Source organism: Gekko japonicus, unplaced genomic scaffold (genome assembly GCF_001447785.1).
Source record: "Gekko japonicus isolate JY-2015 unplaced genomic scaffold, Gekko_japonicus_V1.1 scaffold1327, whole genome shotgun sequence".
Taxonomy (NCBI): domain Eukaryota; kingdom Metazoa; phylum Chordata; class Lepidosauria; order Squamata; family Gekkonidae; genus Gekko; species Gekko japonicus.
In genome coordinates this window covers 177,707-201,503 of record NW_015160879.1, presented here as the reverse complement: position 1 = coordinate 201,503, position 23,797 = coordinate 177,707, and the positions used below count along the sequence as shown (strand labels likewise).

The 23,797-nt window shown below is 42.5% G+C and overlaps 1 protein-coding gene across 1 annotated transcript in view; it reads left to right on the top strand.

The window, feature by feature from the left end:
• MTR (5-methyltetrahydrofolate-homocysteine methyltransferase) overlaps positions 1–22,785 on the top strand; it is a 99,214-nt gene extending 76,429 nt beyond the window's left edge. The window contains exons 21-32 of the mRNA XM_015422924.1: positions 2,436–2,536; positions 4,664–4,731; positions 5,297–5,417; positions 8,493–8,574; positions 13,581–13,679; positions 13,835–13,910; positions 15,412–15,567; positions 16,932–17,125; positions 17,889–18,089; positions 18,477–18,669; positions 20,659–20,771; positions 20,921–22,785. Coding sequence (XP_015278410.1) covers positions 2,436–2,536; positions 4,664–4,731; positions 5,297–5,417; positions 8,493–8,574; positions 13,581–13,679; positions 13,835–13,910; positions 15,412–15,567; positions 16,932–17,125; positions 17,889–18,089; positions 18,477–18,669; positions 20,659–20,771; positions 20,921–21,007 — 1,491 coding nt within the window. The 3' untranslated portion in view covers positions 21,008–22,785. The remainder of the gene's footprint in view (positions 1–2,435; positions 2,537–4,663; positions 4,732–5,296; positions 5,418–8,492; positions 8,575–13,580; positions 13,680–13,834; positions 13,911–15,411; positions 15,568–16,931; positions 17,126–17,888; positions 18,090–18,476; positions 18,670–20,658; positions 20,772–20,920) is intronic.
• Positions 22,786–23,797: the final 1,012 nt, after the last annotated feature.

Here is a 23,797-nt window from a genome sequence, read left to right as displayed (position 1 = left end):
TATTGAGTTTGATCCAATGAGACTACTAAATTGAATCTCATGAAGGAAGTCACTGCAGAAACAGTCACTGAATCCAACTAGCAGTGTGCAATTATTTCTCGGTATTTTTCAGTTCAGGTCTATTGGACACGAAAAAATTTCAGGATTCCCCCCAAAACCTGGATCTTAATACCAGTAAAGTATTTGGGTCTGGGATTTGGGGGAAGTCCTGAATTTTTCTGGGTCCAGTAGAACCGAACCAAAAAATACAGAGGGGAAAAAAAGCAGCGGCAAAGCTACAAAAACAACTGACAGGCAGCTCAGCTGGGGCTCTCTTGAGCAGTATGGTTTAAACTGGACTGCCCAAAAGAGCCCACATAGCCGCCGATCCCATGGGGAGAACTCTTCCCACGGGCTCAGCTAGGGCTCTCTGGTTCAGTTACCCCCACCCCACCCCACCCCCCCCGGCTCAGCTTGAGCCCTCTTGGGCAGTTCAGTTCAGTTTAAACCAGACTGCCCAAAAGAGCCCACAAAGCAGCTGATCCTACAGGGAGAATTCTTCTCATGGGCTTGGCTGGGGCGCTCAGGCATTTTGAACTGCCCAAAAGAGAGCCCCAGCTGAGTCATGGGGAGAGTTCTCCCCACAGGCTCTGCTGCTTTGCAGGCTTCTTTGGGCCGTCTGGTTTAAACGGAACTGCCCAAGAGAGCTCCAGCTGGGCTGCTGGTGGTGGGGAGAGTGGCCACCCCCTCCACAGTTTGGGTGTTTTGCAAGCTGTCTTGTGCAGTCCCTTTAAATACCCCATGTTAAAAGAACTGCAGAAGAAGGCCTGAAAACAGCTGAGCAGCGGGAGCAATCTGCTCCAACCAGTCAACTGTTTTTTGAGGTTTGCTAGTAATTCCTGAATATAACCAGGATGTTTAGGGGAAATTTATTTGGTTTTGGGATGCCAAAATATACCCAAAAATACCAATAAGGGTTTTTGGGGTATATTTTTGGATTGGGTAAATCCAAATGCACGCCCCCAAATCAGGCTTAGTAGAAGAAAATCATTGGAACCAACCTCTAATGTTGAATTAGCTAGCGTTCCTTTGGCAGAATATATGGAACGGAATGTGTTTTACTTGCTGGTTGCATTTAAAGCAGTTTCTGTTTCTTGTATATTCCACTTTCTTGTGGCATAAAACACTTGTATAGAAATTTTGCTTTCTGCTTTCTATAATCCATGCCTTCTCCTGTGATTACATTCTGATAACATGCTGTGTCTTATTTCCTCTCGCAGGCCAAATGGCCAACCATTTGGCCAGAGAAACTTTATAACCATGCCATATAACCACACATTCTTTCACACCTCTAAGGGAAGAGGCAGACCTGATGGCTCCTGGCTCTGCCTCACATGCAAAAGTCACGTAGGCGATGGAGAAGCTGGAAGCTGGGTCACCTGACTGCAGGAGGAGTTCCCAAACTTCTAGCCTATCCCCACACGTAGCCATGACAACCAACAATTGGGCACATCCCCTGTCCACTCGTGATTGGCTGCATGGCCACAGCTGATCATGAATGGAATTGGGCTATAATTGTTTGATCCCAATGAGAGAGAGTCTTTTTGCTCTTGCTCTCTGCTCCTGCTCTCTCTGCTTGTTTTATTGCACCTGAAATGCAGCCCTTGAGGGATAAAGGGTGGCTTTGTGAACTGGATGCATGCTTGCACAAGATGGGATTCCTACTCAAAATCCCTTGGTGTTAACTGGATTATCACAGTGGACAATCTTGAACTGTTTGGATGTTCCTGAACTTGGTAAATATGTATCTTACTGTGTACCATTAAGGCAAATCGCCTTAGACTTGTTATTTTGGTAAACTCTGGTAGTCTGTGCTAAGCTCTGTACTGAATAAAACATTATTCTTGTTTCTAAATGGTCTCTGATGTTGTACCAGAGTTCCAAGTCTAAATCTTGCAGCCTAAACGCTGACCACACAGAGCTAGCACTGTGATAGTAATTGTTAAGTCCCAGAGGCCAACTAAGAGTTTGAACCTCTGCTCTTAGGCTGAGCGGGGGACCCCAGTTGATGAGGTTCTGGTGGCAAACTGTTCTAAAATCCAGAGAGGGTATAGCCTACCTCTTGGGTTGTTGTTTAATGTACTGGAAAAGTACAGGGTTACCTCTCATCCCTGGACTTGCGTGAGGGGCTTAATCTTGTACAACACTATACCGAATTGGGGCTTCTTCATGATGGGGTTGTTCTTGGCACAGAGTTCTTGGTCATGGGGACAATTTCTGCCCTCTGCTGAATTGGGTTGTAATAGATATGCACATTCAAAGAACTATGCTGTATAATTCAAGATTTATTTCTGCTGAAAATAACAGCTGTTGTAGTTGTACACTAACAGTTAATACAACATAAATTGCTCAGATGTGAAATTTTAAATCCTGAAAGTGTTGTTCAACTCTCACAGAACCCTTATAATGGCACGATTGTGTTGGCAACAGTGAAAGGTGATGTGCATGACATTGGCAAGAATATCGTGGGAGTTGTTCTGGGCTGCAATAATTTCAGGTAATGATCTAGAACAAGAACCCTTGCTTTTTGTATTATTGCATATTAGAATAATTAATGTTGCATATTATAATTCTTTCATATTAAAATACAATTTGAAGTGCTGAATAAAAAGGAGCAGCACTGAATGAAACAGAAGACTATGTCTGTAAGACAATACTTTATACATTTGACTTAACACAGTGTTTTGCAAGTTTGTGAACAGTAGATTGTATCCCATAATCTGACAGTGGAAAGTACTGATGGTCACCAGTCTTCTCACTTTTCCCCCTTCCTCCAGCAGCCATTTGTAACCCTAGGAATGTTTATTTCTGAGGTCACAGGACCAGTGTAGAGTAATAGCCATGTGGGTCAGGTGGCTTTAGTGGGATGAGAGAAAAGGGCAAAATTGCTTCCTCCTGCCTCTTTCACGTGCAGAACTCCACTGAAGGAAGAGGAAGAAGAGAATGTTCTCCCCCCTATTCCCCTCCCCTATTCAGCTTCCCGACCCTGGCAGCTGGTGGGAGAGGAAAACTAGCAAAATCAGGGATCCTTATGTGAGCCATGCACAGTACTAGCACTGGATCCAGCCCCTAACCTTTAGTATTTTTACTGGAACTTTTGGGCTGGGATCAGAGGTCATTTCGGGGGGGAACGCGGGGGAACGCAGTTCCCCCAGGTGAGGTGCAGGGGGGTGGGGCACATGACGAAGCCCCGCCCCCTGCTTCCGGCCGCCCCGCTTCCAGTCCTCATTCAGCCAGGAGGAGGCAGGAGAAGAGGGAGGGTAAAGTGCTTCCTCCCCGCCTCTCCCCACCCCTGCCTGCCTGGGGCCTTGGCGGGGCTTCCTCGCACTCCTGCTGGCCTTGCAGGTCCACCGCTGGGCCCCTGATGTCAGGGTGTGTGGCATATGCTAATGAGTTATGCTAATGAGTTCCCCTAGCTCTTTTTCTACGAAATGACCCCTGGCTGGGATTATTGTTTGTAGTACATGTACATAAACTTATTTTTGGTTGAAAATGGAATTTGAAACACAGTTGTTGCTTCATGTGTAACAGCTGTGGTTGATTTGTTGCAGGAGATAGCTCTGGACATCCTTGGGCTCAAGCACAGTAGCCTTATCCTACCACATATCACTTGGAAACCAATCATTTCTGCATTTATGATGAAAGTAGTTTGTTGTTTCATTTGAACTGCAAACTGTGGTTTGCTCCTCTTGCCTTTAAAATAGGCTTAAACTGTGGTTTGGACTCCTGGTTGGAGGCAGGAGAACAAATAATTATTTGTGATCCAGAGAAAATACCAAACTGTATCTCCTGGAAATGGAGAAGTAATTAATTACTAAGCCATGCACAAGGTTATGTGGGGGAAGAAGGACATGAGCTGATGGATTTCTAAAGTTTGTTCCCATAAAGACAAATAATGAATTGTTTGCAGCCAGTGATGTTGCTTTCATCTACAGCAAAGTTCAGGATAAACCTTTGTTGTTTGGCAGTACTGAAAAGTAAAACTTATTTAGTCAGAGACTTTTAAAAATCAAGCTGTGAAGAATCTAGGACAAATGTTTACTAGATTTTGGTTTCCGCTGTCAGAAAATTGCAGGTGAGCTGATAAATATGTATTAAGGGATGCTATACAGTTTTGTAAAATTGTATTTTGATTAATTTGGCCATTTTAACATTGGCTACTGCATATCTGAATCCATTCTAGTAGCTTTTTTGGTTGGTTGGTTTTGATATCATGCTTTATTTAGATACACATAATTGGTCTAGCGGGCAGAAATATATTTGGCCCCTGAGTTAGGATGTTGCTAAAAAGCTGCAACAGATTTGAGTCTAACTTGAAACATCTTAAAGCACTATCATCACTTTCTATGTCTGTTTCCATTGTGTATGAGTACATTGCAGCCCTCAATGTAAGCAAGCAATGGAGAAATGTGTCCAAAATTAAAGGAAGCATAGTTGCTTAAATAAAATGTAGAATCCACAAAGACAAAACATGTACCACTGAACCCCTGTAGTGATAAAAGAAAGAATGAGAATGATTTTTCATTTAAATAATTTTTTTGCCTGGATGTGTCTTTGAAATGGCAGAGGTAGGTATGAAGCCTTTTATTAAATGTAACATGTTACTATTGCCCCCCCCCTTCAGAGTTATTGATTTAGGAGTCATGACTCCATGTGACAAGATACTCAGAGCGGCTTTGGAAAATAAAGCAGGTAGGAGGATGTTCATTCTTCATTTTCTTTTCTTAAACATAATGGAATTATGATCCTGAGTTCTCTTCTTGTAAACAGCCCATTTTCACTCATCTGACGAAAATGCAAAAATCTAAGCAGATAAATTAGTGCAATGTCTTTTCTTTTTCTGATTTTCAGCTGAGGCTTCTTACACAGAATGATTGCAATGCCCAAGGACTTGTTGGGGGAAAGGGATGCAAAAATTTTTAAAAACAGACATTTCATAAACTATCTGCCTAATGGGATCTCAGTTTGTGTATGTCTGTTCTTTCTCATTCATATTACAATCTGGTGCAGCGATATTGAATTGTTTTAACATTCTTTAGCACTCTGTATAATTAAGTATTCCAATTGGCACCCATTTAATAGATGAATGGAGTGAGGAGTGAGACAGAAGAATGTGCAAGTCTATCTAGTATCAGCGGAAAATCTAGGGGGGGAAAGCCTTTTGCTCATTGCTCAGCTGACTGCTTTTAGCTAATATCTGAAATAGCTATTGAAATGGTATTTTAAAACAGATTTTTAAATCATTTTTCTTTAATAGATTTTATTGGTTTGTCTGGTCTCATCACACCCTCTTTGGATGAAATGATATTTGTTGCTAAGGAAATGGAGAGACTAGAAATAAAGATCCCGTTGCTGATTGGAGGAGCCACCACTTCTAAGTGAGTGAAGTGATTGACCCCTGGACATACCAGAGTCTTAGATATGCAATATGATTTTTAATGTAACATTGTAGGAATATAAAAGAATAATTTTATTTTTAATTTAAAATTACAGTGAGTAGAAAATTACAAAACTCTGGTGTTGAAGCTCAGGCCTAAATTTCAATGGGAACATATTTCTGAATGAGGCCACCAGTACTGAAGGGCCTTGGAGCGAGGGTGTGTGCAGTCACCTTGGAGTGGGGCATTGATTCATCCCTCCAGCACAAAATCTCCTGGACACTGACTGTGGTTTTCAGCCTTTATTCAGGTGCATTGACTCACCTTTAGGGCCCTTAATAAGGAGTCTTCTCACTCCCTTCTCCTGGTCTTCTCTATCTTCACTATGCCCACCCCAGGCTTCTTCTTGCCACCAGTTTTAAGGCTTTCCCCTCCCATTGTAATGGGTATAACTCATCCTATATATATATATATAAAAGCCCAACGTGTTGGCACTTTTGGGCTCTCCCATTGGCTGTGCTGTACGCTCCATCAGCCATTGGCCCATCAACTGCCACTCGAGTACTCACGTGCCATTGGCTGGGTGCTGGGTCTGCTCCTCTCCCTTGCCCACTGCCAGCCTCGTCACTTCCCTGACAGAATAAACTTCCAAAACGGCTGTCTCTCCTGACGAAGACGCTTCTGCTTGGTTCCTGTAGGGCTAACTTTTCTTTTCAGTGGCTGTTGCTAGGCAACCAAGCTTGGTTCTTTTTTCTTTTTCTTTTTTTCTTTTTCCATATCAACAAACATAAACAAACAAAACAAACATAACACATACACATAAAATAGGGATTACATATACATATCTATATTATCTAGCTGTCACCTGCAATGTTTACTACAATTATTATCACCAAATAGTTTTGCGTATTTTGCATATTAATAAGCAAATGAAACCTATGTTTTCTCCTAAAATAATTGTGTATCTATATTGTTCATTTGTAATAATCTTCCAACCATTTATAAAATCTTGACCATGTATTATAACATCTTCCTTCTTCTTGTCCTCTCAAAGTTAAAGCTTGGTTCTGTCAGTAAAAAGGCAAAGGCAGGAGGCCCATTCCAGGCCTACTTTGGCCTTGGTGGGGAACTCATTGGGGCCAGTCCTGACTAGGGTTGCCAGGTCCAGTTTGGGAAGTTCCTGGAGATTTTGTGGAGTCTACAGAAGCCAGAGTTTGGGGAGGGGTGGGACCTCAGACAGGTACAATGCCATAGACTCCACTCTCCAAACCAGCCTCCTGGGGAACCATTGCTTTTAATCTCCAAGTGAGGGCTGGAGACCACTCAGAATTACAGCTGCTCTCCAGATGGCAGAGATCAGTTCCCCTGGAGAAAATGGCTGCTTCTGTGTCATTATACCCTGCTGAGGTCACTTCCCTCCTGCTTGGGTCTCCACTGCAGGGAAAGACTGTACTTTTCCTAGGTAGAGGCTGCTGGTGAAGGGGATATGGAAAGCTGTAGTCAGAAGGACAGATAAAGGTAGGTTGATGATTGGCTGGGAAGGAGATAGGATTGCCAACCCCAGGTTGGGAAATTCCTGGAGATTTGAGGGGTAGAGCCTGGAGAGGTTGGGGTTTGGGGAGGGATGGGACCTCAGACAGGTACAGTGCCATAGACTCCAGCCTCCAAGCCAGCCATTTCCTCCTGGGGAACCATTGCTTTTAATCTCCAGGTGAGGGCTGGAGATCACTCAGAACTACGACGACACTCCAGATGGCAGAGATCAGTTCCCCTGGAGAAAATGGTGGGCTCTGTGTCATTACACCCTGCTGAGTTGGCCCCCCTATGACTGCCAGTGTGATGTAGCAGTTAGCGCTTCAGAGCAGGGTCTTCCAGACCCAGGTTATTCCTGTGGAAGCTGACTAGGTGATTTCAGACCACTCACAGACTTTCAGCCTAACTTACCTCACAGGGTTGTGCAGATCGAAAGGGGGAGTGGGGGATGATGTGAGCTGCTTTGGTCCCCATGGTGGAGAAAGACTACTTTTCCTGCGTACCGGGTGCAGGGAGGGGGGAGGAGATGGAAAGCTGAAGTCAGAATGGCAGATAATGGTACGTTGATGGTTGGCTGGGAAGGAGATGGGATTGCCACCTCCAGGTTGGAAAATTCCTGGAGATGGAGGGATGGAGCCTGGAGAGGGGGGTTTGAGGAGGGGTGGGACCTCAGACAGGTTCAGTGCCATAGACTCCGCCTTTCAAACCAGCCGTTTCCTCCTGGGGAACCATTGCTGCCAATGTCCAAGTGAGAGCTGGAGATCACGCAGAATTACAACTGCTCTTCAGACAGCAGAGATCAGTTCCCTGGAGAAAACAATGGACTCTGTGTCATTATACCCTGCTGAGGTCGCCACAGCAAATTGACACTGAGTGCCCAAGGCTAGGGCACCCACCCAGAGCCTCTTTCTAGAGCTCATTGTATTTATTTCCACAACAGGCCTTATTCCTAGTCACACATAATTCAACATGGTGTGCAACAGGAATGGTAGGGCATAGGAATTTCCATCTATTATGCAACTTCTGAACAGGGAAGTTATCTATGAACAAGACAAATGACACACTTTCCCCCATCCTACACCAATAGGAAAATTTAATGGTATAAAATTGCTTTCTTCTGCAGCCAACATTTTTCCCTCCAGAGAATTGTTTCAAGAAGTTTGATGCATTTAGTTTTCATGTTCACTGGTGAAACTCTTGATTCTTTGTTCAGGCCAGATAGAGCTGTCATCAAATGGGACGAGAAGTTGTGAGAAGATCTCTCCTTCTGACACATAATTATGGCAGTTATTCTGTGTTAGGAACTGGTGAGGTCTTACATCTTTCTGTAACTCACAGGGCAGCTGCAGCGACATCAGTAGTGCTGAATGTACTCTTCTGCCCTTCACACATTCAGATAACGTGCAGATAGATTGTAATTTCCATGGAAAGGAAGATGACTTCTCTGCAGTTTATTTTATGGGTTTTCCCATTGGGTCATAGAAATGTTTGTACATTAGCTAGATGCTGAGGCAATTTGTTCCATATTTTTTATCATTTCAGAACACACACAGCAGTAAAAATTGCTCCACGATACAGCGCTCCTGTCATTCACGTCCTGGATGCTTCTAAGAGTGTGGTAGTTGTAAGTAGTGGAATATATTTCTTGTTGCATCAAAGAAAAGAATTCAAGTTGGTCACACTGAAGGCTCATTTACTGTAATATCTTGCTCTATAAGTGACCAGATTTGCATGTTTTGTGAAGTTTAGCAACACAGGATAGAGAATTCTGCCTTTGCATCCTTGTTAGGTTACTGACAACATAACAGTTTGAAAATCTTGAGCCATCGTATTTGGTACTTTGGTTGCTCATAAAATTGAACCCTGTTACTGGCCATTGGTCATACATGTTTCAGGAGGAAGCAGGATTCCACTGGGTGAACAGTTGTTTGTGTGACTATGTATACCATGGGTGCTTGAGTGCCCATTTCACTGCCAGAAATACTGAGGAAGACGTGGTGGTGGTTTTTACTATTACTGGTGACGTTGCTACCAGTGTGTGTAGTGCTTCACAGAGAAGCAGTAGCAAAGAAAAAAAAATAGGTTTCTGCCTGGAGGAGCTTAAAACTACATGTCAGCTGGATTACATGGCACCAATAATGTGGGGAGGGGAGGAAAGGCAGAGGCAAAGGTAATGTAAAGAATATGCACAGATGCAGTTATGCCATCTTAAACTTTGCTTTGTCAAGGGGTTGAGAATTATTGTTTTGTTTCATTGAGTTCATTAACCACTAACCATGTTTACATTGAACACAAAGCACCACTTTGTACAGTGTTCTGTAAAAAGCGATGTTTGCATGCAACAGTATCACAGCGTTTGACAGCTGGCTGCCATGTACTGCATGCTCTGTGAAATCTCTGTGCTTCTACAGCAGTCTTTTCTGTATTAAGGCTAGATTTCTGTGTTTCCCTTGGGACTTAGCCGTTCTAGCGAGGTGACTCTTACAAAAGAGAACACTGGACTGTGCAATAAACTCCATGTGTCTTCTATTCACTCACCGTGTATTCAGCTGCCATTGAAGCTTGCGTGTGTCTTATGGTCTACTCTGAGGCTGTACTCCTTTTTTCCTATACAGTATCATGTTATTTTTAAATCAGTCCTAAAAGACAGCAATTAAACATCAGTGCCTCATGAAGCAAATTTCCACAGTCAGGTGGAACCTCTCCCCCACTGAGTGCTGGGCTTGGAGACACTTCACATGATTAGCTTGTGAAATGTTGCCAAATGGAAGTGATTTCTGGAAACCTCCATATGGCAGCTGAGAGACTAACATTTATTTCAATATGAGCTTTTGTGAAGCATTGCTTACTACTTTGGATGTGTATGGAAATCAAACTGAGAATCTTCCTTTATGGGACAACTTACAAGCCTTTTCTTGCTTACAGGCAGCTCCCCATCTTATAACGGCTTCTCATTAACAACCCTCAAACACCCTACAGTGGCACAAGCTGAGGAACCAAACCCTTCAACAAATCTAGATGGCAACATTGTCCTCTTATACACTCAGCTAATACTGTTACAGGACCTAACAACACCAGCTGCACTATCCTGGGCCTTTCAGTTTGCTCATCACCCAATTTAATATATGCTGTCATATGCCAACTATGCCCTTATACTGTCTGTATTCGACGTATGTGTCAATCTCCGGGTGCGTTCAGACGGGGCGTTTCAGCCGGCATAAACTGTACCGGTTGGAACCTGTGCAGTTTATGCCGGCTGAAACACGATCACACTTACCTCCTGTCTGCGGAGCCCATTGCTGTATGCCCATTCACATGCAGCGGGCGTCGGCGTTTTTTTTTTTAAACACTCACTTTGAGCATGCGCATAGGCAGCTATCTACAGAATGGCGATCTTCACGCATGCGCAAAACACCCTGTCTTACATTTAAAGTTTAAAGGTAAGGACTTATCTTTAAAGTTTAAAGACCAAACTGGCCTCCCTGAGGTCTCGGAGTCCTCCAAAACCTTAAACTAAGGACCGTTTCTTTTCTTTTTTTTTTTAAACAAACGCCAGGGCGAAGCTTCACCCAAGCGCATATTGCCGACCTAACAAAAAAAAATGGTGGGCGAAAATCGGAAGCCTCGGGCTTCCGAACGGAAGTGGCTCTACAACTTTGGAGAGCGATCAGACGGGGGTAAAGCGATTACAACCATTGCACTCAGGATACCACCACTTGGGGACCTAGTGGCAGAATACAACGGTGTAAAGCTCTTTGCAACAGTTAGGGACGGGAGGCAGATGTTCACCGTGTGAACGCCGGTAAGTACACCGATTTTAACCGGCACCTATACCGTTGCAAATGCCCCGTCTGAACGCACCCTCTGTGTGACAGAATCAGTGAACACAGTCAGATGTAAGAAACCACAACATCTAGAAACCAGTGGGCAAACATTTTAATCTTCCTGGACATACTACTATAGACCTGATGGTCAGTGTTCTACAAAAAACAAACAAACAAAAACCTTTCAAAGGGAATATGCGATAGGAAAGTGTTGAATTAAAACTCAAGAAACTAAATACTACATGTCATCCTGAGACTTAAGCTTCCTTAAACACTTCATAGAAATTTTGATTAGCATATTTTACCAGAACATAACCTAGTTTTGCTTTTCACCTTGCATATCTGTTTCAGTCTGTGATCTTTCTCATAACCCATTATTTCTGATTGCTAATTCAGACATTCAGAGTGGTCATATTGGTTTTTTATGTCTGATTAGCATTCACTGATTCTCTCACTACTTCCTTTTTCTGGCATATTGATTCTGCTCTTGAAAATCTCATGAAAAATTAACCCTCTGCCCGTAACTCCTCCCCGCCCCATAACCTGCCCCATAACTAAGGGTTCTCAGTTTGAGTTCCATACATACCTGAAGAACTGAGTGGTGACTCAAAAGCTCACATTGAAATAAATCCTGTCCCTGTGGTGCCTCTGGACTCTTGTTTTATTTTGCTACAACATGCTCACATGACTCTTCTTTTATTTTGCTACACCAAGCTAATACAGCTACTCCTTTGCAGTCTCCACACGGGGCCCATAATATTTGAGTCTGAGGCTTAAGGGCAAGTGTGGTGCGGCCAGCTGTAGACCAGCCTCAGAGTTGCTTGTTCTTCAGCAGACAACTGCATTTGCTAGATGGCAAGGTTGAAATAATTGCAAAGTACTATAAAATCTCTTGGTATGCCTTTCTATAAAGAATTGGCTTCCCCTATGGTGCTCCTAAGAATGAATGAAATAAAAAATGACTGTATTCAAAAATAGGTTGGATGAAACTTGCTGAGAGACTTTTCAACTGCCGCTCCCAAATTGTGGGTCTTCCTCCTGCAGGAGGTGATATAGGTGCTAGGCCTCACATATTCAGAGATGCCTTTGAAAGAGTTAATGGACATGACAACTGTTCTCCCCCCCCCCGCCCACCCCTGATTTGTTGTGCTATGATTTTGGTTTGCTGTTTATATTTTATGGCATTGTTCTAGTAGCTGTTTTTGAGACAGAGATGAAGTGGCATATACATTAATTAAATACATTAAATAAATGGCAGTATTTTTGTGCAACAACTATCTTTAAAGTAATGTAGACCCCGGACACACATGCCGGAAAACGTGTGGGGGGGAGGCGTGGCTATTTGCGGCGGCGCAATTCACCACGCGACAATGCGATCAGATGCGTTGGCGGCAACCCACGGTTCTGGCCCTCAGCGTGGGTGCTGCAATGAAGACAGCCAGAGGGAAAAGCCGCGCCGGCGTGATCACGCCAAGGGAGTCCAGAGGCAGCCCGTGGCAAACCGTTTGCTACTACCTTCGAGGAGGTATTTTTTAATCGCACATTTTCGGCGGCATGCCACGGGTTGGCCACAGGTGCGCTCCACTTGCCAGATGTTGTGGTGTGATCACGCCCAGAAAATCCACCATCCAATCATGGCTCTCCCGTGGCAAATTTGCCATAGAACTTTAATTCTTACTGAAGCATTTAGGACTAAAAGGCACATGAATGAAGCAGAAGACTATTCCTACCTATTCTTATTTTATGGAGTCATATTTGCCCAGATAACTGGTTCCCTACAACTCCATAAGTGAAACGTAACAAATAGTGTTTTTCCCCCCAGGTGCCCTTGAGCTATATTAAACTGTTTATCCCCTTTACCAGTAGTATAAAACACCACTCATATGGTTTTACTGGTGTCTAATGTATAGCAAAATGTTTTAAATTTATCTAAGAAAATGTAAAATATTATGGAAATTGTGTGATTTTTGTAAAGGCTTCTTGTATATCACCACCATGCATTTCTGTTTATGGATGATGCTTTTGAATGCCTAAGGCAGTCATGGGTTTAATTAAATCTGCCTAGAACAGCTTGCTTAATGAATAATAGAAATCTCAGAAGTGGCTTGCCTGTGATTGTAAAAATATTCAGTATGCTTTGCTAGACTCACACTTCAAGTCTTCCATCTTCCGACTGTTCCTGCACTTTGGCTGTGTTCTGAGGGAATATTTTGGGTTCCAAATGAGAAGCTTAAATCCTAAACTGTGTGGTTGGGGTTTAATGTGGCTCCTGTATGCTTAAACCGATCATGTGGTGGGAAATGTGGACCTCCTTCTTAATGTAGAAGTAAACCTCCAGCAGTTGAAAACTGTGGAGCTTGCAAGGCTTCAAAATGGCAGTAAAAATCCATTTGGCTATATTTTTATTTTTAATGAGTTAACAATCAAGCTTTCAAAATCTGTAATTTGAAACAACCTGGACTTAGTTTACCGTGAAAAGCTTAAACAAAAATTTCCCAAGTCACCATCCTGTTTCGTTCTTACCTTCAGGACTCATTCACATGTTTATTTTTGAAGTGGCAAGTAAGTCTGTGTTTGATGTTTTCAGCACCTTCATGTAGGAGCGCTTTCCCTTATGGAAGATGAAAAAGAATTTTTCAAAAAACAATCACTTTTTTCCTGCTAGTATAACTTCATTTTTTAAACTGGGGGGCTTATTACACATGTTCTTGTAGAGGGATTTGAAGTGCTTGGCAAAGAGAAATGGCGAGAAATTGGTTTGCATGCATCAGCCTCAAGCTTAATAAGCATGCTGTGTTCGTTTCAGTGCTCTCAGCTTTTAGATGAGAATCTAAAAGATGACTTCTTTGAAGAAATACTAGAGGAATATGAAGATATTAGACAGGACCACTACGACTCTCTCAAGGTAGATAGAGCTTCTTAATGTCGAGTGTACAAAGCATTTGTCATTACTATCTACATTTTCTTGTTCATGCTTTTTGAAAAATCCTTGATAAATCAACTGATGATAACTTGTTCAGAGGGGATGCAGATATCAACTACAGCCTTATTTCCATGCAGGAAAGGAGATATTTGTCACTGCAGCAAGCAAGAAGCAAGAGCTTTTGTTATGATTGGCTAGCACAGCCTAAACTAGGTTAGTTGCCTTTTCTTTTTCTTTAAATGACTTTTGTGCTTCATCAGATCACAGATTTGTTCTTGTCAGAAGAAACTTCAGTTTGGTAACTTTATGTACATTTTAATTTGAGCTTTAACATACTCTTTTAAAAGTAATAATAAAATTGTCAAATAATCACCATTCCACATTACAGAAGAAACCAAAATATCTGTTATTGATCATGGGCCCAGGTCCGTCTAATTTCTACAAGCATGTAGCATTGGAAGGTTAACTTCGTTTGTGACAGGATGTAAAGAACAATGCCTTGATATGTTTGCAGTTTGACTCAGAGAGACATTGAAAACATAAGAAAAAGTAGTGTAGTTCAATGTAACAGCAAACCAATGTTTGCAAACCATGTTTTGGCCAAACTGTGTCTAGTCATTACAAGTGGGGGAGCCATGAAACTCATGAGGTGGGGATCACATCCTTCTCCCCTCCCCTACCCACTTGCCTGCAGCACCTGTTGTCTGGTGGTGGGGTGGCAGCAGCGGCTCCAGCTCCCCTTCCACACATTTGCCCACTCGCCAGCAGCACCTGTTCCTCAGTAGCAGCTCCTGCTCCTCTGCCCTGGCTTCCCACTTACTGGCAGTGGGTGTTGTCCAGCAGTAGTGGAGCAGTTCTCTCTCTCCCCCACCTGCTTACCTGCAGCACCTGTTCTCTGGCAGCTGATGGCAGTGGCAGCTCCTGCTCCTTACTTACCCACCTCCCTCAAAATGGTGACTGAGATATTGAGATGTAGTGTTGACAGATCTGGGAATTTTTCACCATATTTTAAATTTTGTTTAGGGATTTTTCTGCAAACTTGGGGGGGGGAGGTTTCCCCCAGTTCTGCAGAAAAGTACCCTGTATCCATACCTGACCCCATTCTCTATGTTTATTCATGTACATGGTGAGTGGGGGAGGTTCAGAATTAGATCAAAACCATGTAGGGGGCTAGATACCAAACCAGAGTGTCGGAGAGTGGCTTGACATCAGTTTGAGACATTCCTGCACTCTTGAAAGCTGCCTGACCACAGAGAAGGGAGTCTAAAGTACACAGAGGATGAGAATAAGCTGGCAGCTGTTACCAAAGCACTTCTTCCTCCCTTCTACATCCTAGTCATAGTCTCGTCTCGGTCTCCACTGCTAGTTTTTACTTAAGGCAAATGTCCATTTGAATACACAATCAGTAGTCTGCTGTAGCACACTTATTCTATCTGTCGTGTTAAAATCCCTCCAATAATTTATTGTGATGTACTTATATGGGATGACACCAAAATGCAGAAGCAGGATTGATAAGATTGAGCACTTTGGGATAGCATCTGAGGATTTTGGTTGGAGAAGAAGCAAGGAACCTCGGTTCGGATCCCAAACTGGTTAGACAAACCATAACTTCTTGTTGTACCTGAACCATGCATTTGTGTGTTGCGTTGCAGAGATAGAGGTAACCTACACAGTGTGTTCTGAATTGCAAAATCTACACATTGTATTCTTACAGTTAAACCACAATTCATTGGCACTAAAGTTTTTGAAGATTATGACTTGCAGAAGCTGGTGGAATACATTGATTGGAAGCCGTTTTTTGATGTCTGGCAACTTAGAGGCAAATACCCAAACCGGGGATTTCCTAAAATCTTCAATGATAGAGCAGTGGGTGAGTAACACAATAACATTCTCTGGCAGAGAGTCTGAACGTTATATTAAATGCCACTTAAAGTGCCTTCAAATTATGCTATATGTACACAGATTGATACCAACGATACATGTGGGAGCAGTGCTAATTAAAGATATTTATCAGCTGGGTTAAAGCTCAGTTAAATCATTAGTGCAGTTGGAAAAAAACAGAGGAGCAATTGAAATATCATCTGTAAATGGGATGATCCACAAGCAGATCAAAGCAAAATAATTAATAACAGTTAATCATCTCTGTGTCATATGAATGCATACCCTGTTCCTCCTGGGCTGAACATAGCAAATTCATTCTTCTGAGGCATTTGTGAATGTCAGTTCTGGGGAATGTAGATACTCTCACACATTGTTCTCGGTCTTCTGTTGCCTTACTGTAAAAATTTGCAGCGCCATATCACAGCCTCAGCCAAGTCACACCCTTGTTTTGATGCTTAACCAGTGATAAATATAAACAACTGTGTAGCACAAAAAATAAAGCACTTTGGCTGCGGTCACACACACTGAACAATCCACTTTCAATACACTTTCAGTGCACTTTCCAATTGGATTTTACTGTGTGAACTGGCAAATCCCAGTTGGAAAGTGGATTGAAGGTGGATTGTTTAGTGTGTGTGACCTCAGCCTTTGTCTAATTTATATCTAATGTGTCTTTTTACCATCAATTCATACACAATACAATGCAACTATATTTCCATTTCATATCAACTATAATATACCCCAATGAACCTTGAAACTTTGGTAAACATTGGAAACAGTTCACACATGCCGCTGAAAGTCCCACAAGGGAGAAAAAACTTTGGAACCAAGCCTAGGATTAAAGTCAGCCGTCCAAAGGGCTTGGCTTCAGAAAACACAGTCTTTTAAGCCACCCAGACTTGCTATAAACAGTGATATTTCACATAGTCATTCAGCCAGCCATGATGCCGTTCCCAGATCCGGCCAACATTTAGAATCTTCATCAGACCAAAATCTTATAACCTGGTATTTTTCAGTGTAGTTATACAGACAATATTCATCAAAGCACCAGTCTATTAATAAACCCAACAATAGTTCAGTGCTTCCTGTAGCTGGTATTGCTTCTCCTTATCATTAGCAGACTGTCAGTGCAATCCTAAGAAAACTTTCCTGTGAGTAAGCTCCAATGAATAGGTATGAGTGCGATTATGAGTAAACCCATTTAGCATTGCTTTCTGTCATTGGGGAAAGGAAGAGTGAACGTAAGTGTGTAGGAGGAAAATGGTGCTTAAAATTAATCTTTTTTTTAAAAAAAAAAGGTGTTTTGGAAAGTTGTTTTGAATAATTTTTTTTTTGTTTCTGCTCATTTACCAGGGGAAGAGGCGAAAAAAGTCTATAATGATGCTCAGGGTTTGCTGACAACTTTGATTGCACAAAAGAAACTTAAAGCCAAGGGCCTGGTTGGATTTTGGCCAGCCCAGAGCCTTCAAGACGACATTTATTTATATGCCAATGAGGAAATGCCGTCTCCAGAACCAATAGCTAAATTCTATGGCTTAAGGCAGCAGGTAAAGTGTAAATCAGTTTTTCTTAAATATATGTTTTATGATGACTACTGAGGACCTTGGGATAGTTTGAGAACTTGCTTACAGTGGTGTGTACTCCCTCAGACAATGTGTAATAGAAAATTACCTCTTAATTCCCCCCCTTCCCCCCTTTTGGTTTCCTCACCACTGACAGCCATTGTGCTGTATCCTTCAGATGTGGTACCTTATTTTCTCTTTAGTGCTTAATCTGTTCTATCAGCCAGAAATCATCCTTTTAAAATATGTAACATTGTACATCTTCACAAGTGAGTAAGGAATTACTTAAGTCAGTTTCACTAAGGCAACCAATTTAAATTCCTGTAGTGCAGAGATGGAGCAACCCTACTAGCTGGTTTTCATATATTCCTGTTCTTTAAAGAAAATACATTTATCCTTGGAACGATCCTGTGGTCTTTGAGAGTCTGAAGTTTTTCTCACTGAAGTTTTTATGTGCTCCTTAAGGGAAAGCAAATCAAATCTATTAAGCGGTTTGCGAATGACTATGCAAATCTTATTTATTAACTTTGATTAATATTGAAGAGTATACTGTACTGGTCTTGAATGGAATAAGTAATCTCCTACATTTGAAGAATACCTCCTCTGTAAACCTTTGAATTTTGAAAGTGTAATCAGATAAAATGGAGGAAAAGCAAGTGCCATATGATTGTACCTAGACCTGCCAAGATCAGCTTCTTGTAACTGCAAGTTCTTTTTATTTAATGCAATGCTCCATTTGCTGTTGCAGGCTGAGAAAGACCCTACCAGTACAGATCCCTATTATTGCCTGTCGGACTTTATAGCCCCTCTGGAATCTGGAGTTAATGATTATCTGGGTCTGTTTGCTGTGGCCTGCTTTGGAGTAGATGAGTTGTGCAAGGAGTATGAGAAACAATGTGATGACTACAATATCATAATGGTGAAAGCATTGGCAGACCGCTTGGCAGAGGTAACCATGACTGTTATTATCAAATTTTGGCTGAAAAATTGGATTACAAATATAACCATTAGATATGCCAAATGTACAAATACCAAGAGGCTATTGTGATAGGAGTTGTGCATTTCTACTGCTTAGTTGCTCTCTCTCTCTGTGTGTATAGTGTGTGTGTGTATATATCAACATTTTGTCAGTCTGGGGTGGTTTTGAAAAGAGCAGGAATAATAGTCCTGCTTTTTTTTGTGTGTATTTGTCTTGCCGTAAAAAGAAAAAAACTAGAAATGAAAAAGAACCTTGGGTTCATCAAGGCTCTTACCCATGATGCACTGAAGTAATGAGTAAACATAATCATGTCATGGGAAGACTCAGAACTACTGCTTGCTTCTGGTTTGTACTCAGGCATTTGCAGAGGAACTCCACGAAAGGGTCCGTAAAGAATTCTGGGCTTACTGTGAAAACGAACAGCTGGAATTTTCAGAATTACGTAGAATCAGATATGAGGGAATCCGTCCAGCTCCTGGTTATCCTTGTCAACCTGACCACACGGAAAAACTCACTATGTGGAAACTGGCAAATATTGAGGAGGCAACAGGTATTTAGTATATCATGTAGTTTAAAAATCTTATTTTAAAAATTATTCTGATAAAGATTAACCTTTTAAACTTCTCCTTTTGGTTTAGTTCAGTGTTTTAATATTGGAAGGGGGGGGAAGTAAAAGTAACTTGGGGGGGAGGATTGTTGTGAAGCCAAGAAGGTAAAAGAGCTAAAAGAAAAAAAAAATCATTCTTGTGTTCTTTTCAAAGTGAGTTTATATATTGATTTTTTTTTTTGCCTTACTGTGACATGCTGGTTTAAAAATAGCTGCAATGTTTGTGTGGCTATTTTACATACACTCTTGTGTACCAGTGTTTAAATGTGAGATTTGTTTTTTAAGTCTGAGATCACATCCAATCCACTGGTACAGCCAAGTACTACAATATCCTTAAGTATATAAGTGCTTTAATCAATAAATAATACATCAAGAGCGAGTCTTGGCTAGAGAAGTGTAAAGGCACTATAATGTAATTTTTCATGTCCGTAACTAACTCATGGAATGTTATGTGTTTGTAAAGGGCAAAATAATGGTATAAATTACAAGTGGGGACCCACGATACTTGCAGGGGGGATCCCTCCCCCCAATCACTGCTGAATCCCCTTGGAGGGAGATTCCCAGCGGGGAGGAAACTTGCAGGGGGGGGATCCCATATCCCACCCACCCCCACGTGCCAAACCTAGTGGGGCTCCTGAGCCCAGCGTCCTCCTCAGATGCTGCTTGGCCTGGCGTGGCTCTTGGTGTTCTCCACCACCATGGGCTGGGGGGGGAATGCTGAACCTGGTGTGGCCCAGCATGACTCCTGGGTTGCCATGCTGCTGCCAGGCCCAGTGCGGCTCCAGGGCTGCTGCTGCTGCTGCTGCTGCCATTTTCCAGGATCAGTGTGGCTCCCAGCCTGCCACACCACTCACGTCAGGCCCAGTGCGGTTCCTGGCCTACCTTGCGGTGAGAATTTAACCCCCCACACACTGTTGGTTTGTTTTTAAGTCAGATATATTTTTTTTGCATACCTAAGGGGTCCCCTGAGTTTGCACAGATGTCTGTTTGGCCTCCATGTGGCACTGATCCATGGATTGAGCTATCTGCAGATGGGGGCCATAGGTGGCCAATAGTATATAGATACACTCCTGGAGTACATCAGTCCTTCATACTGCAAAGTTCCTGGTTGTGTATATGGGGAGAGCCACCTGAAGTGAGTGAAGTAGTATAAAGGATGCTAGAAATAGCTATCTGCAGTTCTCACAAACATCCTGCCAATGCCCCAAAGATCTTTTCTGGACTAAAAAACTATACACACAAGAATATAGTCGCATGCATTGAAACAGAATGTTTCAAAGTTATGGTAATATTGCTTGTAATTAAAAGCTCTTTAAAGTGGCCGCAATATCCATGAGGAGGATCTCCCTGCCAATAATTTTCAATACGAGTAAGAAATACAGTGCTTCATCCAGGATGTTCTGTTGCCTCACCTGCATGGAAGCTGCATCACTGCTGGGTCATTAGCACTGGTATCATCAGAAGCCTGACATCTCACCCAAGAGGCGCTCATGTTGCAGCTCCTCACGGCACCAGCATTAATTCTTGGACAACTAGGTGAATGTTGGTGCAGGGAGGAACTGCAGCATGGATTGGGCTCTTCATGCTGCACAAGGGACATGAGAAGCAGCAGGGCTGTTGCCACTCCCGTGCTACCAAGGCACTATAAGAATTTAGTCTCTGTGTTTCTGTGTTTCTGTAGCACACTTCTTCATAAGTGCTAAGATAAACTCACATTATATATACAGATAATCAGTCTTTACATCAACAGTGAAGTGGGCCAGTATATTGCACACCTAGGGAGGCAGAGACAAGAGCAGATTAAACAATGGTTTGCCTTAAGTCCATCCAGTCAGTTCATATCTGAGGTGGAATGTGAACTTAATAGCTCATTCTCTTAACTGTTACACTACACCAGATCCTAAGTAAGATGTTTTCTTTTCACACTCTCAGGTATCCAGCTGACTGAATCTCTAGCAATGATACCTGCTTCAGCAGTATCCGGTCTCTATTTTTCTAATCCTGAATCCAAATACTTTGCTGTTGGAAAAATATTGAAAGATCAGGTAAAGAGAATGGGCAGCCTTCTAAGGTGGCCGTTCTCATGGGGGAATGGTGGGTTAAACTACATTTCTAGATTTGTTGGAGCATACTGAAAAGCAAAAGCTTCAGCAGTGAACATGCTAAATCAGTTACCCTCTTGTTCGTTCTGCAGGTGGAAGATTATGCTCTAAGGAAAAACATTGCGGTGGCAGAGGTTGAAAAATGGCTGGGACCCATTCTTGGATATGATCCAGAATAATTGTGTGCGTGTGTATGTAAGGGATGGGAGGGAGCTCGCCAAGTTGAGGGCTGGAGCTCAGGAAACAACTACCGCATGGAAACCACTTTAAAATGACTGCCCATGTTGGCCATCCCCAACAGGGCAAGCCATTTATGTGTAGCAGCCAGCCATGCGGGTTGAGGAATTTTCTCCATGCCCCAGCAAACCTGAAATCAAGATGCTGGCAACAGAGGAAATCTTCAATGTTTGACTACTGTGGGAAATCATTTAAAGTGATTTCAGCGTGACTATTTAACGTGTATATAACGTGTTCCTGAAGGTCAATGAGAACAAATGTGTCACTTTGGTTCCTAATTGGAAGTCCCTCCTTGTTGGTTTTAAAACTTTGATTACTGAGATGTGTTGTTCCTCACTTGTTAATTTTTTTTAATAGTTTTTATTTAAATGTGCCCTTAGTGCAGTGCTACTGAAACTCATACCCATATAATTATCTCCTTGTGGGAATATTATAACTGGGTTGAGTGTGACTGTTTGGTTTGTAACTATTAAGAATTAAGTGGACACACACATCCATCCCAAGGAACTGATCTTTGATTGTGTGTATGTAATGATAAATACTGCAGAACCAGAAAGCAATGTAAGGTGGGGCATCAATGAGTGTCTTGGTTCTTGTTTTTCTTTGTTGTGTCTGTATTCAGGCACTGATAGTTCATCCTTGCTTAGCTCTTTGCTCTGGTTATGGACTCAGAAAAATCATCTCCTCCTCACGGTTTTTATAATCTCTACCTGTGAGGTAGTATGTATGTCCTACCCACAGACTCTTGAAGCATCCATTTCATTGCTGCAGAAAAGTGCTCTGTTGCTTGTGGAACACATTCGGTCGCTGCACCAGTTCTGTCCACAAGCTTTTCTGCTGGATCCAGCCAGACGTTCAGTGACAGTTCTTATAACCATGTCTTGATATGTTTGTTTAATCCACATGTGTTCCTTCTATGAGCCTCATTGCCAGTCAGCAAGTGAATAGCTGCTTCTAGAAATGCCCTTGCAGCCTTATATTCTGAACAGTCATCTGAGGACTGGTTTTGCTATTACACAAGCATTGTGAGAGCTGCTGCAGCATGGCTCCTTCCTTGCCACACAGGTAATTTTAGAAGCCATGGACCATGTGGGAGGAGCCCACAATGCATTTCTTCCCATGCCAGTGTTGCCTCAGTTTCTAGAGGGGTGACGTTGGCAATATTTAGGACTCCTCCTGGGCTTCTGATGCTATCTGAATATGTCGTGAGGTAACATCAGCTCCCACACTGCTTGGGTAATGCTGGAAGTGGTCAGGTCTATAACATGATTGGCAGTGGGGGGGACAGTGTTCATATTAGAAGACTGGAAAAGGCACATAGGGCAGTGATTGGCAAGGCAACTGTAGTAGTGGTAATTGTGGAAAACTCAAAAGGGCACCCAGCACCCAGCTTGTACAGGGAAGAAAGGCAGAAATGCTGCTTACAGGACTGTTCCATTTGGCGAAGCCTAAAGTAAAGAGAAACAAAACAGGGCACTATGCATATATAAACAATGAACAGAAGAGTCTACTTTGTGTCTTCTAGAAGGATCCTCTCCTGTTCCCAGGTGGCAAATCAGTCTGCAGTCTGAATCAGCAAAGCTACCCTAGGATGCTGCTGTTTCTGTGATGCAATTTGGTTGCGTCTGATAATTGAACAGATACTGGAAAATTACCTCTTCAAAATATTGCAGACCCTGACAGAGCTCTAGACCCTCTGATATGGAAATGGTTATGTATATAGATGGAATTTATGTAAAGGTCACTACATTCTTCGAATGTATTGTATTTTAAACGGAGATTCTGATTTGGACTCAACGTTTGTCATTAAAATTTGCTTCAGTAAAATAGCACTACACCGTTTACTGTTTGTCTTATTTCAATGAATAGAAGTTGAGCTCCAGTTTTTAGAATAGGGTAGATCAAAAAGAAAAGCAAGTAAGAATATACATACTTTGGTTTGGGGGTAGGGAGAGGGTTACTTCCAGTCTCAGTGTTTTTCCCTTCTGTTGTCCTGTAACTAACATGGAAACTCTAATATTATGAAGGGCCTTTGCCACTGACGGGATGTGTTAAGATGGTAATGCCACACTAAGATTCATCCTTCTTTAGCTTTTGTCTATGGTGGGGAAAGGAAGTTTGCAGCACCTGGGAAGGTTCCTCACATTTTTGCTGCCCTTTGGCCTCAAATTGGGGGGGAGGTGTTCTTCATGATCACTCTGTAGTCCCATGTATGAGTTGTATGTCTGTGCAGAGGACTCCCCCCCCCCTTTTTGTTAGGGGGGCTGTGGAAAGAGTCCTTTTTATTTTAATCTGCATCTTCCTTTAGTTTTCATATGTGTTTATGGTGCAATGGGTCTTGTTCAAAAAGAGCTGTGGAGGGAAAAAGTACACACTTTAGGTGGGCATGACTGCCAGGAATTCACCAAGTAAATCAGTTGTAAATAATGTTCCAGACTTGGGCTGTCACTATGGGAGAAGGCACCGATAGCTACTGGAGCCTCTGGCTAAGAACACAGTCAAGAATCTCTCCAGTGTCAACCCTGCCACTCCCTTCCACTCCCACTGATCCCCTTGGTCCACAGCCATCTGTGGAAGAATAAATTAATAAAGCCAGCAATATGGTATAGTGGTCACACTGTCAGATTAGAATGTGGAAGATCCAAGTTCAGAATCCCCACTTCGTTGTGAAATGCACTGCATGGCCTTGGACCAGTCACTGTCAACTTGAACCTCTTTCACAGGGTTGTTAT